At 33.8% G+C, this 16,786-nt stretch overlaps 2 protein-coding genes across 3 annotated transcripts in view; both read left to right on the top strand.

Moving 5' to 3' along the window:
* Positions 1-311, top strand: part of pch2 (pachytene checkpoint 2 protein) — a 69,374-nt gene extending 69,063 nt beyond the window's left edge. For both annotated transcript variants that reach the window (XM_089087656.1, XM_089087655.1), the window contains exon 8: positions 34-311. In XM_089087656.1, coding sequence (XP_088943782.1) covers positions 34-202 — 169 coding nt within the window. In that variant the 3' untranslated portion in view covers positions 203-311. The remainder of the gene's footprint in view (positions 1-33) is intronic.
* A 4,285-nt stretch (positions 312-4,596) lies between these two features.
* LOC148953399 (protein ZBED8-like) lies at positions 4,597-5,139 on the top strand. The gene has a single exon (XM_089087951.1). It carries the CDS (start codon positions 4,597-4,599, stop codon positions 5,137-5,139), a length of 543 nt encoding a protein of 180 aa, XP_088944077.1.
* The last annotated feature ends 11,647 nt before the right edge of the window (positions 5,140-16,786 follow it).

Raw genomic sequence — 16,786 nt, forward strand, 5'->3', positions numbered from 1 at the left:
TTTGGATTAATTTTATTCTTCTTCTTTTTCAAGTAAATGTGAAGGACTCAGTGGTCGTTGTTTACGGAAGCTCCCTGTTTTAGCTCTAGTAGATGGCTGTTACGACGAAGTTATGCCTTTAAGTGAGTTTTTCTTCTCGCTTTCCTCTGTTATTGACAAGCAACACAAAGTTCAGGCCGAACTTGGACAAGAATTTCTATGATTATTGACGGAATTTTCATTAGTTTATATTAACTTATGTATGAATTAAATTAAATGTGGAGGCTTATATTATTATATGATTGTTCCTAAATGAAATGTCAAGGACCATTGTTTTACTCTTCAGCCTATGGCTGTAACTTAACTCCAGCCTATAGTAAGCGAAAATTAAAAAACGTGTTTTTAACTAAATTTTCAAATGTGGAAGAATCGCCGTTTGTCTCTGAGGTGAAGAAAAAAAAAATAGACTGCTACCCATGCAAAAAAGGGATTTCCTTGTTGTTCAGGCCGCAATTTTCCTGTACGGTGCAAGTAAGGGGGTGGATGCAAGTTTCCTGTATGGTACAAGTACGGGGGGTGCAAGTTTCCTGTACGGGGCTGCAAGTTTCCCTCACGGTGTTTTCGACAATGACAATTCCAATGGTGCACTTTTCGTTTGACCCGATACTATTTTCAAGGGCTTTCATACTGTTTTCGAACATCATAGTTATATTCCTGAATCAGCTTCAAATGGATATTCTTCCTCACATGACAATTTTTCTAAAACATCTTTATAAAGTTTCGGTTACTATGGGCTGAACTTCGTTCTTTACTAGGCTGTAACGAATGCTGATTCGGTAACGGTAAATATTATTCATATTAAACCTAAGGTAAAAAGTAATTACAAAAACAAATTGTTGACAATTTTATAGAAGAGCTTAAAAACTATCGAAAATGGCGGATCGAAGGAAAAAGTCCTTCGGGATTCCCTTTGTCGGAAACTCTAAACAGGAAGTTTTTTTGTTGTTTTTTTTTGTCAGTGACGTGTTTTGTTTTTCCTTTTTATGCCAAGATAGCAGGCTACCACAAGGTCATAGAGAGATGTTTTATGGCTCATTTAATAGCTAGTACAGGCATCTGTATGCTTTTTATAAATTCGTCTTGATAGAAGTACCAGAAACTGAATTTTCTGGTGCCATTTCCGTATTATTGAAATCATCACGGTGATATTTTACGTCATAACATCATGGTAAAATCTGACCCTTAGAGCAGTTATTCCCTAGGGGGGGGGGTCTTTATAATATGACAAAAAAAACTTTTAGGTAGTGGCATTATTTTGTCAAAATCCTGGGGGCGGGGGGCAAAGTTGGAGCCGATTTTCCCGAGTCAAGTGAAAATGACAGTGAAAATAAAAAATGAGCCATATAGTTATTCTCACTACTCACTCTCTCACTATTCTCACTATATTCTTATTCTCACTACGCTCTCTGAGTTTTGTACAATAATTATACTAATCTGTAAATTGAGCAAGTAGCATAATCTCAAGTAATGAGCAGTTGAAACTCCGAGAGCGAACATGAATAAAATTGCTGAAAGACCAACGTTGAGTCCAGTGAATGCATCAGCATTGCCAGGTGAGGACCATAGACGTTTCAATTTGCCCAGACAGTGTGTCTTTTTGCGGTCTTTCTCTTCTATGCCACCAGCGAAGTTTTCCTAAGGTGTTTAAATCAAGTAAAACCCTTCATTTAGGTCTGGTGCTTTATTGCCACCATTGATTGCTAAATGCTTTATGTATGTTTACTAGCCGCCCACATGTTGTAATTCTTTTTCTATGTTATCTGGCATCTATTCCTGTAATAAATTTTTGAATAACCACGCTACTTTATGCATGGACAATAAACAATAGGCCTAATATGATAATGCTGTTCATTGAGACATTTAATATTTATCGAGGGCAAATATTAGGCTTTTTTCCTTTATTCCGCTGCAATATTCTGTTGTTGTTGTTTTTGTTTTGTTTGTTTGTTTTTTTTTTTAACACCGAATGATTTCATCAATTGATAAAACCAATGCTTTAGAACCATACTTGTTGGGGTTTCACCCCTGTTTCTTTTTCTTTCTCAGATAAATGACCTGTTTTCTTTTCCGTAATTACATTTGCTTAGATTTGCCTATAGGATGATTTTCAGTCATAATTTTAAGTCTCGTTGCTTAGCTATAGCTGTTTTGCAATAAGCAAGCTTTCAAGATAAATTTTATTTTTATCTTCTTGACCTGGGCCATAGAAAGATCATATTATTCAAAAGAAGCCAGGGATTTGAACTTTGATTTAGCGGATTGGTCAGGGCCAATCTAAGGTCCACCCCTAAAGAAGTGGTGTTCTTGTAAATAGTCTACTTTGAGACCCCAATTAGGGAATCTGTCTTGAGATTTTATAGATGTGTGTTTGGTGACCTTTGGAAGAATACAAGTAAGCTATTTTCTACAGCCGTGTGAGATTATTTTCACAGGAGCCCAGGCAGGGTAGGGAAAGAGCTGGCGAGAAATACCGGCACTAGTATATCGACAGGTTGGCCGTTTACCCTCCAAAGAGATAGCTAGAGATGTTAGGGGTGACCCAAATGGGGTTACCCGTTGCCTTGAGAGTTGGCCGTTGACAGTTCGATCACGTTACCATACCCCGGAAAAGGGTATACCGTAATAGGGTGGTAACGTACTTTATAATGTTTCAGAGGTAATTACTTGGCTAAAAAAAAAAACAGGAGAGAGCGAGAAGAAGAAAAGAACTGTCATCCTAATCCAGAAATTGAGTTAAAGGCGCACTTGAACGTGGTTTTGACCTTGCTCATATATCCAATTACCTAGGACAACAGCATAAACGAACCGTCAACCAAATCGAAATGCCCAGATCCATGTGAGCCGTTGTAAATTTACAAGCAAAACTACCTTAAATCTAAGAAAATATTTCCATGCAATTGCCTTCCATTAGGGCTCATCAGAAGAAAACCGCCTGCCTAAATGGGTTTTGACGCTATACTTTCCTTACCCGGCACGGTGGAGCGTCTACCATAAGCTCTTTTATGGCATCCCTATGTTAGGTAAAACTTGTGAAATACATGCATGCTAGTAAAACTATTCAAAAAATACATACAAAATAAGATTTGTTCTATCCTTAATAGAATCCCATTGGTCAATGAAACTTAAAAATAATTCTGAAACAATTAGAGCCTATTGGCCGGAGATGAGTTATAAAACAGAGTGCTTTATTGGTTTCTGGAACCAATTATAGATTTAAAGTCCTTCAAGCTGGTCTGGAAACATTATACAAATTCGAAAATCCCAAAAGAAAAGTGAAAGAGAAATTACATTGCATTATAATTTTTGTATATTTACCTAAAACTTCATTTTACAGACAACTGAATTTTTTAAATTGCCAACTAATTTTATTGGCAGAAAAACCTCTTAAGACCAGTTTTTGGCTAAGCGTTTGAAATCGATTTTTTAAATCTGTGTAATTACTGCAAATTCCTGCATACCTAAATAATTGGGAATAATAAGCTGAATAAGTAATATTTGAATGAATATTACTTTCGAGGAATGGGAAATTAATTAATTCAAAATTAAAATCATCATTTTTATTATATATTTTAAAAACTAATTTAACATTGTCTGAGATATTAATATTTAAATCTAAGAAATGATCAGAGTGTCCTGTCCCATAGCTAGGCTCCAGAGTTAACTCTAGTGCAGTGTTTGGCAAAGTGCGGCTCTGGAGCCGCATGCGGCTCTTTGGCCCCTCAAATGCCGCTCCGGCACAAATATTTAAATGCAGGTAGCAGACGCGCAAGTCGCGCCGAGGGTATCGGTCGGTTGACGATTGAAGGGAACGCGGCGCGGGGAGACTCGCGCGTTTCTACATGCCAGCCACTGTGCCAGTCAGTTGCAGGTAGTGGTCGGAGCTTATCGTGTCTGTGCTTGTTACAAGGGTACCTTCTTGAAGATTAAAGTTGTTGTATTTTTCCATCTAGCTGCACATCTAACAGGTATTTTTCTCATCAATTTAAAAATGACAATAAGTTTGTATTGGTGGCTTTTGAAAAGATTATATTTAGAAATGTTTTTTTAGGGGCCTTGAAATGGCTACCAAAAAGAAGCAAAGAAAAATAGAAGATGAAAACCGTGAATTTAGAGCTGAGTGGACCGAGACTTTCGCATTTATGGTAAACTTAAATTGGTCTTCCGACATGTCTTATTTGTAAGGAACAATTCATGCATAACAAGAAGTCAAATTTGGAGAGACATTTTACAGCTAAACACGCGTCATTTAGCACTAAATATCCTCTCGGTGATGCAAGGAAGAAAGCAGTCGAGGAACTTCAGAAGAACCAAGAGACATCGGCTTCTGTATTTTAAGAACTGGATGCAATCTTCCAGTAATGTTAATACGGCAAGTTTTGTTATGAGTCAGGAGATTGCTAAGAGAGAGAAACCGTACACAGACGGTGAATACATAAAAAGTTGTTTTGTAAATGCATCTGAAGAGCTACTTCGGGGTTTTAACAATAAAGCAGATATACTAAAAAAACTAATGAGATACCATTGTCTGCCAAAACAATGAAAGATAGAACAATTAAAATGTCTTCGAATATAACCATCCAGCTAATCGAAGATCTGAAATTGATTTCGGCCTTATCAATAGCAGTTGACGAGTCTTGTGACATAAATGATACAGCGCAAGTTTCGCTTTTTGTAAGATTTATTTCTCATACTGGTCCTAAAGAAGAACTTTTAGGATTATTGCCACTCAAAGATCGGACACGTGGAGAGGATATCGCAAATGCTGTAATTCAGTGTATGGATAAACATCATATTGCTCTCGATAAAATTGTGTCGATTTCAACAGACGGGGCCAAAAGTATGATCGGCGTAAGAAAAGGGTTTCTTGCTATTTTGAAAGAAAAAATTAATCACGAGATACTTGCTTACCATTGCATCATTCATCAAGAAGCGCTTTGTGCGCAGACATTTCCAGAAGAAATTCGTAAAGTTATGGCATTGGTGATTACTATAATTAACTCCATTTTGGCTAAAGCTCTTAATCATCGTCAGTTCAAGGAATTTTTAGTTGAAATGGAGAGTGAGTACGCTGATCTTGTGCTTTATAATAAGGTTCATTAGTTATCAAGAGGAAACGTTTCGCATCACTATTACCAGAAATAAGATAATTTCTTCTTGAGAAGGGTGTTCACTATCCAGAACTAACGGACGATCAGTGGATACAAAACTTTTATTTCATGATAGACGTTACGTCTCATCTAAACCAGCTTAATCATAAACTACAAGGGAAAGGAAATACTATTTTTTCGATGTTAGAAGAAGTAACTTCATACGAAAATAAATTATCTCTTTTTGCTTAAGATTTTGAAAGGGAAACTTTGTTTCACTTTCCGAGCCTGTTGAAGCATCGCCAAAAAAATAATTCCTCTATTGACAAACACTACTTCAAAACCAACATTTTAAAAATGAGAGAAGCATTTCTCAGCAGGTTTCAGGAATTTAAAAACAGCAAAGCGACCTTAGCATTCGCCAAAAACCCCCTTAAAGCTACGATAACAGATTTAAATTTTCTCCTTTTGGCATCGACATTAGTAACTTCGAAATACAATTGCTGGATTTAAAAAACAAGGAAATATGGAGCTCTAAATTTGAACGTCTTTGTGTTGATTTGGAAATACTTGAGAAGAACAAATGTGAACTTCGTTCACAACACAAGTGGTCTGCTTTGAAAGACCTGGAGAAGGAAGACATGATCATGTTCAACACCTGGAATAGTATTCCTGACTCTTATGATCAGCTGAAAAAACTTGGGTTTGGTGTTCTTTGCCTTTTCGGCTCTATATATTCATGCGAACAATCTTTTTCAAGCATGTATTTTATCAAGAGTAAATTGAGAAGTCGTCTTATTGATGAGAACCTGGAATCGTGCCTAAAATTAAAAACAACAACATACAAACCTAACATACTCAAACTTACCAAGGAGAAGCAAGGACATTATTCGCATTAAGTGTTTGTCAGTTATTGTCATAATTAAATTTATGGATATCTTACTTTAATTCTTTTTTTAATAAATAAACATAATCTTTATTAATTTGAAATCAAGTTTCATTCAGTGTACCCGTAATTTAATGAAGGTCTAAAATTATAATAAAGGTTTACTACATTAATAAACAGATCTGGCTCTCAAAATTTTTTTACATCCTGTTAATGTACATATATAGCTCTTTGGCAAAAAAATTTGCCGACCACTGCTCTAGTGGATAAATATTTTTTGAAATCTCCATAAACTCCGCGCAATTTATTACCAAGAGATCATCCAGGTATCTTTTATTATTTGAAAGGTAATATTTTACATTACTTTGGCTATTTTTATTTATCATATATTCATATTCTAATTGACTTAAAAACAAGTCCGCTATAAATGGACTAGCGTTCCCACCCATAGGAATACCGATAATTTGTTTATATAAATTACCATCTAACCTTACAAAAGTATTGAAAAAACCAAATTCCAGTAAATCCCATAGCTATAACATCTTGAACTAATAGTATTTTTAAAGAAATTCGTCCATCGGGCTTTTTTGTTAAAACTATCAATTTTCAAAATTCCGGTATTATGCAAAAGAAAATATATCTTACCGACCGTTTTCAATTTTTCGAATACTAAATTAAGTGACAGATTTGTATACAGAGTAGTAAGATCAAATGAATCGACTATTAGCTGAAATTAAATAAAAAAAAACAAGTTTTTTAACTGAAAGTAAGGAGCGACACTAAAACTTAAAACAAACAGAAATTATTCCGTATATGAAAAGGACTGTCCCCTCCTCAGCGCCTCGCTCTTTACGCTAAACTTTTTTATTGTTAAAAAAAATAGAGTTTTGAAAAAGTCAAACTTTAGCGTAAAGAGCGAGGCGCTGAGGAGGAGACAGCCCCTTTCATATACGGAATAATTTCTGTTCGTTTCATGTTTTAATGTCGCTCCTTACTTTCAGTTAATTTTTTTTATTATTTAATTTTTGAACGTTTTTGAATTAATGCAGGTTTTAATTTTGGCTCACCTTACATGAATAATTAAAACAAAATTTGCATATTAATTTTACTTTTATTTGGTTAAATGGCTTTCTCGAAACTTGTTGAATTTTATTTACGAACGTTTTTATTAGTAATAAATATACATAACTTACGAATTAACTTACGTATCGAACTTCTATATTCATATATTATTAATACGTATATCTGGGGGTTTGTCCTCTAGCCAATACCTCGTTCTTTTCACTGAATGTAGAATTTTTTCCCAATTCCTTAAAATTCAACTCTTAATCAAACTGACCGTGCATTAGAGTTAATAACTGCTGTGAAAATAACAAGAATTGTCTAAGTCAATGACTAAGGTAATGAATAGGGGTGAAACCAATCATATTGCTAATATTTTCTGTTCGTTTTAAGTTTTGATGTTGCTCCTTACTTTCAGTTGAAAAACTTGCTTTTTTATATTTAATTTCTGATTTTTTTAAAATAATGCTGGGGAGTCCGGCGCCCCCTTCATAGCAATGTCCCTTCCCCCATGAAAACTTCCTTCGTGGAAAGATCCTCCCAGATAACGCCCGACCCACCCCCCTCCCCCACTACCAGAAAAAATTCCCCCCTGAAAACGTCTTTATACTTCCCAATAACCAACGCTATATGTTAACATTGTGTAAAGTTCATAACTTTCAGCCCACCCTCCGGGGGCTTCGGGGAATTGAGTCATCCTAAAAGACATATTTATCACATTTTCGACCATACTAAACAAAATGGCTATCTCAAAATTTTGATCGGGTGACTTTGGAAAAAAAATGAGCGTGGGAGGGGGCCTAGTGGCCCTCCATTTTTTTGGTCACTTAAAAAGGGCACTAGAACTTTTAATTTCCGTTCCAATGAGCCCTCCTACGATGTTCTAGGACCACTGGGTCAATACGATTACCCCTGGGAAAAAGAAAAAACAAATAAACACGTATCCGTGACCTTTCTTCTGGCAAAAAATGGAAAATTTTACATTTTTGTAGATAGGAGCTTGAAACCTCTACAGTAGGGTTCTCTGTTACGCTGAATATGATAGTGTGATTTTCATTAAGGTTCTATAACTTTTAGGGGTTCTTTTCCCCTTTTTTCGAAAATAAGCCAAATTTTCTCAGGCACGAAAATTTTGATAGGTAAGATTAAACTTGATGAAACTTATATATTTGAAATCACAATTAAAATCTGATTCTTTTGATGTATCTATTGGTATCAAAATTCTGTTTTTTAGACTTTCGGTTACCATTGAGCCGGGTCGCTCCTTACTTACAGTTCGTTACCACGAACTGTTTGACCATAGCCAAAGAGTCTATCACTTGTAATGAATTCCTAACACTCCAATATGGATTAAAGTTAGAAAAATTTTTAATTCCAGAGCAATATGCTTTAAATTTATTTTTAATTTCTCCTAAAATTAAAGACAGGTCAGTGGCCGCAATTTTGGTTGGACACCTCGCTGCCCCAGCAATAAAACGTGGTTCTGATGGATTTTTATGAAAATTTACCGTCTAATATCAAAAGGAAACTTTTTATCATTATCATTAATTTTAATATTGAATTTTCTCAAAACTTTCTTCTATGTTTTCAATTAAACTCTTTTCCTCTAGATGAGGCCTTTCGTATGTATTTTTTGTTTCTAACTCTTTTGATAAAAATCACAGTAGAGTTTCTGACAAATTATGGCAAAATTGTTGCTAGCTGTATCAACGGGTATAATTACAAATTTATTTTGTATATTAGCTATTGCTTGTTTCATATTAGCATTATAAAATATTGAATTTCTCAGAATTATTTGGATTAATTTTATATATGATATTTCGTGCACTAGTCAAAATCAAACTCCTCCAATTTTGAAAACTTTCTTTAAGAATTTTCTCCTTCTTGCACAATTTATCAATAAATAAATTTAATCGACTAAGAATACTTGCTGGCTTTATGTGGTAGGAAAGATGTAATTTAGACCCCATCTTCATTATATTTTGAAGATCAAGATGCTTTATAATGGACAAATCCCCTGTTACAACATGTTCCTAAATTTGATTCGCATATGGTAAAAAATGCTCGCAACTACAAACCGGTTTCCAATTACTCTCCTTGTCAAGTTTTTTAAGTATAAAATTATAGTTAAAAATCATTTGATTATCGTTTTGCAAATTTATACGTTAGTAGAGTAGTAGGTGCCATTTTGCTTGCCTTATGTTCCTTCCTGTGCTATTTGCTTGCCTTACGTTCCGTGGTACCTTTCCAGAGCATGTACTTATACTTTGTTTGCTGCCTTAGGAACCACTGAAGCGTATCAATTTGATAGACTTACAAAGTAATATAGCATTTGTGAATTGGACTCTATGAACGATATTAATTTTTGATTGAATAATATGGATGTGAATGATCCTAATTAGTGATCGGATTGTATGAAGGTGGAGAAAAAAGGGTTAAACTAATTGCCAGTTAAGGTAAGCCTAAATGGCTTATTAGCTCAGGCAATTTGTTATAAATTTGGAACAACATCAATCTATAAAAATGGTTAACGATGATAGAATGACCTTGTGACTTGACCTAACTTTACTTCTTCGATGTGTTCTGTATAATACACAAGTGGCGTTTGAACAGTGTTGTCAATTTAAAATAGGGTCTAACGTTATGGTATACTAAAAAGTTTATACTAATAGAGATATAGATGTCAAGAAAATAATTTTAATAATGAAATTCAGAACAATCCGTAGAAATCCTTACAAATCAAGTAGTGAGGTGTATATGAGTACGAACCGTCAAGGATCATAAGCACCAATGACCCTAACCACCAGGGACCTCAACCCCCAAAGGTCCCCTATCCCCAAACTCCAAAGGAACCCTCCCCCAACTTTTTGTCTCCCCCTGCCCCCCTCAATTTTTTTAATTTTATTTTTTATTTTTTTTAAACTTTGTTTTATTATAATTTTTTGACAGTTTTTTACAACTTTTTTTTATATTTCTAAATTATATCAGAAAAATAGAAAGACACTTTTGATTTAAACTTTAGAACATATTCTTGTGCATACCCATACTCCTATTGATGAGGACGGATGGTTCTCATTCAATATTTTTCATGAAAAACAAACTATTTTTTTAACTAATTTTTTTTTTTGACTTCGAAATTATTCAACTTTTTGACACTTTTGATTTAAATGTTAAAACATATTCTTATGCATATGCATACTCCTATTGATGAGGATTGATGGTTCTCGTTTAATATTTTTTCATGAAAAACAAACTTTTTTTTTTATCTAAATTTTTTGTATGGACTTCGAAATTATTCAACTTTTTTTTCTTTTTTTATTTGTTTTTTAAATTTTAAAACATATTCTTGTGCATACCGATACTCCTATTGATGAGGACTGATGGTTCTCATTCAATATATTTTCATGAAAAACAAACTTTTTTTTAACTATTTTTTTTTGGACTTCGAAATTATTCAACTTTTTGACACTTTTGATTTAAATGTTAAAACATATTTTTGTTCATACCCATACTCCTATTGATGCGGATTGATGGTTTCCATTCAATATTTTTTCATGAAAAACAAACTATTTTTTTAACTAAATTTTTTTGGACTTCGAAATTATTCAACTTTTTGACACTTTTGATTTAAATGTTAAAACATATTCTTGTGCATACCCATACTCCTGTTGATGAGGACTGATGGTTCTCATTCAATATTTTTTCTTGAAAAACATTGTTTTTTTAACTAATTTTTTTTGGACTTCAAAATTATTCAACTTTTTGACACTTTTAATTTAAATTATAAAACATATTCTGGCGCATACCCTTACTCCTATTGATGAGGACTGATGGTTCTCATTCAATATTTTTTCATGAAAAACAAACTATTTTTTTAACTAAATTTTTTTGGACTTCTAAATTATTCAACTTTTGACACTTTTGATTTAAATGTTAAAACATATTCTTGTGCATAGCCATACTCCTATTGATGAGGAATGATGGTTCTCATTCAATATTTTTTCCTGTAAAACAAACTATTTTTTTAACTAATTTTTTTTGGACATCGAAATTATTCAACTTTTTTCTTTTCTTTTTATTTGTTAACATGGTATTTTTTCAACTTTTTTTTACATCTCTAAATCATGTCAGAAAAATAGAATGACACTTTTGATTTAAATTTTAAAACATATTCTTGTGCATACCCATACTCCTATTGATGAGGACTGGTGGTTCTCATTCAATATTTTTTTCACGAAAAGCAAACTTTTTTTAAACTAATTTTTTTTGGACTTAGAAATTATTCACCTTTTTTTTATAACATGGTATTTTTTCAAATTTTTTTTACATCTCTAAATCATATCAGAAAAATAGAATGATACTTTTGATTTAAATTTTAAAACATTCTTGTGCATACCCATACTCCTATTGTTGTGGACTGATGCTTCTAATTCAATATTTTTCATTCAAAAAAAAAGATTTTTAACTAAATTTTTTTGGACTTTGAAATTATTCTACTGTTTTTTACATCTAAATCATATCGGAAAAATACAATGACACTTTTGATTTAAATTTTAAAATATATTCTTATGCATACCAATACTCCTATTGATGAGGACTGATGGTTTTCATTCAATATTTTTTCATGAAAAACAAACGATTTTTTAAAACTATTTTTTTTTTGGACTTCGAAATTATTCAAATTTTTTTAAAATCTCTAAATAATATCAGAAAAATAGAATGACACCTTTGATATAAATTTTAAAACATATTCTTGCGCATACCCATACTCCTATTGATGAGGACATATGGTTCTCATTCAATATTTTTTCATGAAAAACAAACTATTTTTTTAACTAAACTTTTTTGGACTTCAAAATTATTCAACTTTTTGTACATCTCTTAGAATGACATGAAACATTATTAAAACATTAAAACTTTACATTTAATATTTTCCAAACTCAAAATGACAATGGTGTAGATATGTTAGTCATGACCTTTACTATTAGAAAAATAATGTTTGTAATAGCACTTTTTTTTTCATTGGACTAAATTTTTTTATGCACTTCGAAATTATTAAACTTTTTTTTACGTATCTTAAAATTGCGTGTAATATGATTACAGCTATACCAGTCGTAATCTATGCTTGTTCAGAAACAAGTTGTGGCTATCAAACTGATACGTTATGGCCGGTTATCGACACTAGTTACTTTATTGCATGCATTCAATCAGTATTTTTTACACAATGGAAGAATAAACACATGACTAACATCTCTAAAAAGTGAAGATGAAGCATTTTAAGAAAGTGTGCTCACATGATAGTGTTATTGTAGCATTGAATGCTGACAAGGAGAAGTATTTAAGCTATGAAATAAGTACAAGTGGTAGCACTATCGGAAACGTATGCGTGCATTGTCATAACAGTAAGGAATTGAATTTCTTTGGGGTACCAAAAAATTCAAATCTTATGATGATGGATAGGCCTATGCGAGATTGAGATCTCCGGAGATGATTCCACTCAAAGAGAATGCCAACATAAAAGAAATAGTTGATAAAGAGGGGAATCTTCTTGCTAATGCTAGTGGTAACATGTTACCCAGTGTTAAACCATATCGTCAGCTTTCGGGTATTAGCATTCAAATGAAAGCAAAGACGAAAAGAAAGGCCTACTCTTCTACTAATATCATAAACCATATCTTGTCTACGTGCCGGAACTGTTACCTGTGTAAAAATAGTGGGATAATAGACAGTGAAATTGCCAGAAAAATAAAAAGGGCATTGGCAGAAAATATCACTAAGGAATATAAAGATGAATTGATGAAAAACAAAGTACCAGCAAGCGTTACTGCCATTGAGCAAACAGTCAATGAACCAAATAATACCAAAGACGGAAAGCATATTGAATCTGTCGATGATACACCTGTAAAAATTGTGTATAACTCAAAATGGAATAATGATTGTTCAACTGATTACGGACTAAGTGAAGACAATAGCTATAATATCAAGAGAGAACATGGTGAACCATTTTATGGAACAGATTCAAAATGTCCAAAGTTGTTCAGTGATATTAATAATGTATAATAATATATATTTTTTGTATTAATATTCTACATGACGTTATTTCATTAAAAATATGTTATGCATTGCATTTTTATGTGTTCTTTATTTTTAGAGTAACCTAGCATATCAAACGTTTACAATGTTTATTAAAACATCGGATATTTAAGAAAAGGAATTTACATACTTCAAATGTCGGATAGATAGGTCAACATAGAGAAAATCTAAGTATAAGAATGAATAAATTCTCTATCAACATCTATTGACATATACTTGGGATAGCATTAACAGAATTTAAGTATCAGAGTGAATAAATTCTTTTAAAATGTCTTTTGACAGAACGTTTGATAACACTGACATAATTTAAGTATCAAATTGAATAAATTCTTTATTAACATTCTTTATCGATATCATTTCTCGGGTACGTTGGATAACATTGACAAAATCCATCTATTAGAATGAATAAATTATTTATCATCATCCGTTGTCGGATTTGTCATTATGAAAAAATTGTAAGTAAGTAAGTAACAAACTCTTTCTTGAATTCAACTCTTGGATACATAATACAGAAAAAAAATCGTAATTTCCAGACTTCATTTACATGCAATAGATACCGAGAGTTCTATGACTCCTCCCCGCAATGAATTCTAAGGGTTTTATGACTCCTCCCCACAATGAATTCAGATTGTTTTAGGACTCATCCCCCTGCCATAACTCCATTCAACCTTGAACGAAGGTATAAAAGTTTAATGAAGTACTTTTCTACTTAACAACTACATTAATAGCTTCCAAGATGATAGGACTGTATGACACAGAATTTATCGGTTTGAAAAAATCATCTTGTGGTGCTATATTTGAATTTGCATTTTCATTATTGTCTATGGAACTCGAAGAAATTGACTGTTGTCATTGGGTATTGAACTATAATATGTTTGAGTATGATAAAAGCTTGTGGAGTACTACATTACGTCGTATAAACAGACTGGGATTCTACGATAGAGTGATTACACCACTTAATAATAGTGGTCAGGAACTGAGAAATGTTCAGGAGGAAGTCAGTGAAATTTGCAGCTTTTTCGGGGTTGAAGCACTACGTAAAGGGTAATGTACCTACAGATAAAGTTTTTATTCAAAAGTGTGACCCTAGGATTCCACTTTTCAATCTAGAAGAATTTATGTGTCCTAAATTTGAAGGGGCTTATCACCGTCCTGAAGACGAGGTTAGGTTCTTCGCGCAGTGGATGCCTAAGGACATATCTGGCCACGATAAATGCATAAGACACGGTAAAAAAAACTATTCTATATCATGGAAACTTTCTTGAAATCATATCATGGTGACTTTCTTGAAAGTCACCTCTTGGATACACAATGCAGAAATTTCATTCAAGAAATTATGAAAAAATTGTAAGTAAGTAACAAATTCTTTCATGAATTCGCCTCCTGGATACACAATACAGGCATTTCCTTCAAGAAATTACGACAAAATTCTAAGTAAGGAACAAACTCTTTCTTGCGCTTTCTTGAATTCACCTCTTGCGTACACAATATGGAAATTTCGTTCAAGAAATTATGAAAAAATCGCAAGTAAGTAACAAACTCTTTCTTGAATTCGCCGTTTGGATACACAATACGGAAATTTAATTCAGGAAATTATGAAAAAAAATTGAAACAAACTCTTTCTTGAAATCGCTTCTTGGACGCACAATACACAATTTCACTCAAGAAATTATGAAAAAAATTTGTAAGTAAGTAACAAACTCTTTCTTGAATTCTCCTCCTGGATACACAATACAGACCAAAAAGTTGGGTTGATCTAGGTTCGCTACAACCCAACAATGACAAGCATTGGGACTAGCAAACACCCGCCCCGACTTAGAGTGGTCAGACACACAGTCATAGTGAGAGAGATATCCAAAAAGTTGGGTTGATCTAGGTTCGCTTAGAGTGGCACGACACTCTTTTTAAACAGGTAACAGTTCCGGCAAGTAGACAAGATATGGTTTATGATATTAGTAGAAGAGTAGGCCTTTCTTTTCGTCTTTGCTTTCATTTGAATGCTAATACCCGAAAGCTGACGATATGGTTTAACACTGGGAAATATGTTACCACAAGCACTAGCAAGAAGATGCCCCTCTTCATCACCTATTATTTTTATTTTGGCATTCTTTTTTAGTGCAATCATCTCTGGAGATCTCAATCTCGCATATCCACCATCATAAGAGTTGAATTTTTTTGGTACTCCAAAGAAATTCAATTCCTTACTGTCATGACAATGCACGTATACGTTTCCGATAGTGCTACCACTTGTATGCCAAGTTCATTGACAAGTGCTATGCCAAGTTCATTCTTATGCCAAAAATGGACTGTCTAAGACAGGTGAACTGTCTAAGACACAACATCTAGTGAAACACCCATCAATGAAGTTTCTATGCCCAGCGCAAGTCCTGTGGGACATTTAGACTCCTATTTTAACATAGACACCGATACTGAAGCAGCACAGGTTCCAGCTCCAAATGAGGAGTAAATGTCAGCAGATGGTTTGCTCAAAGAGATCATCAATACAAACCCCTTCCCAAAAGGCTCACTGCAAAAAATTAACAGGAAAAAAAATATGAAGAAGTCAGAAGCGCTCACTGACACCCGTGAAAGAACACATTACTGTACTGCAGAGTTAAATGCTGCAACTGCCAAAAAAGCCCTAGTCCTGGAATATGAAGAAAGTCAAGCAAAAAGGCTAAAAAACGAAATGCTTGTTTCTCTTAACAATAGTCGCAATGTGAGTGACGATTCTGACATAGGTGAACATGTATACAACGACTCTTCAGACTCCAGTATGGACATTGAAGACGAGCTTTCTGCCAGCAGCTTCCAATTTGACACTGAGAACGTCAAGGTTGGCGATTACATTCTGGTTGGGCTGAAGAGCAAGAAAGGGAATCCCGTTCACTATATTGCCATTATTAAAGACATAGCAACTGAAGAACTTGAGACCCAGTTTCTGAAGAAGACTGGAGTAAGAGACTTTCTGCTAACTGGCAAGACAGCTAGTGCCTTCAAGACAGAAGTTGAAATAAAACTAGCACTGCCAACAGTTGCAGGTGGAACATCAAGGTTAGTGGAGCAGCTCACTTTTGGTGTTGATCTATCAATTTACAATTGGAAATGAATGTTTTGTCAGTTTTTTTTTAACCTTACTGAAGCTGATTCTCTATCTTTTTATACTGATCATACTCTTTTATACTTTTGTAGCCGTAAAATAAATTTTAAAGTTTTCCTGGGCAATTTTCTATTTGTCTTATCAGGTGGCCGAACGTAGGCCAGAGACGGCCAAACCAGTACCGGGGTGGCCCAGGTTTGGCACTTTTGGCCACTTGGAAAGAGCAGCTTCCAGCTAGAACAGTGGGGGAGTATTCCTAATTATTTTTTTTCTGAGATGATACCCACGTCCTATCAGTTGAATTAATGACTGTAGAATTAAAAAAGTCGAAACCTACCAATTGTGGGCTGGTCTCCCCTACTATTGCAGTAGTTAGGCCTACCGTCCTCTGAAGGAAACACCATGAAATCCTAAAATAGGCCTAGGTTATTTACTAAGCCTGGCCTATATCATCCCTAAAAGCACTTTACACCTATTTCCATTTTATATCTGCAAATATATAGGCTAGCCCGAATCATA

The sequence above is a fragment of the Artemia sp. Qi Xiang Cuo genome, chromosome 4 (genome assembly GCF_049724085.1).
Source record: "Artemia sp. Qi Xiang Cuo chromosome 4, ASM4972408v1, whole genome shotgun sequence".
Taxonomy (NCBI): domain Eukaryota; kingdom Metazoa; phylum Arthropoda; class Branchiopoda; order Anostraca; family Artemiidae; genus Artemia; species Artemia sp. Qi Xiang Cuo.

What these genes read in the sequence shown, in the direction of transcription:
- LOC148953399 (XM_089087951.1), top strand. Translation starts at nt 4,597, where the DNA reads ATGTCTTCGAATATAACCATCCAGCTAATCGAAGATCTGAAATTGATT.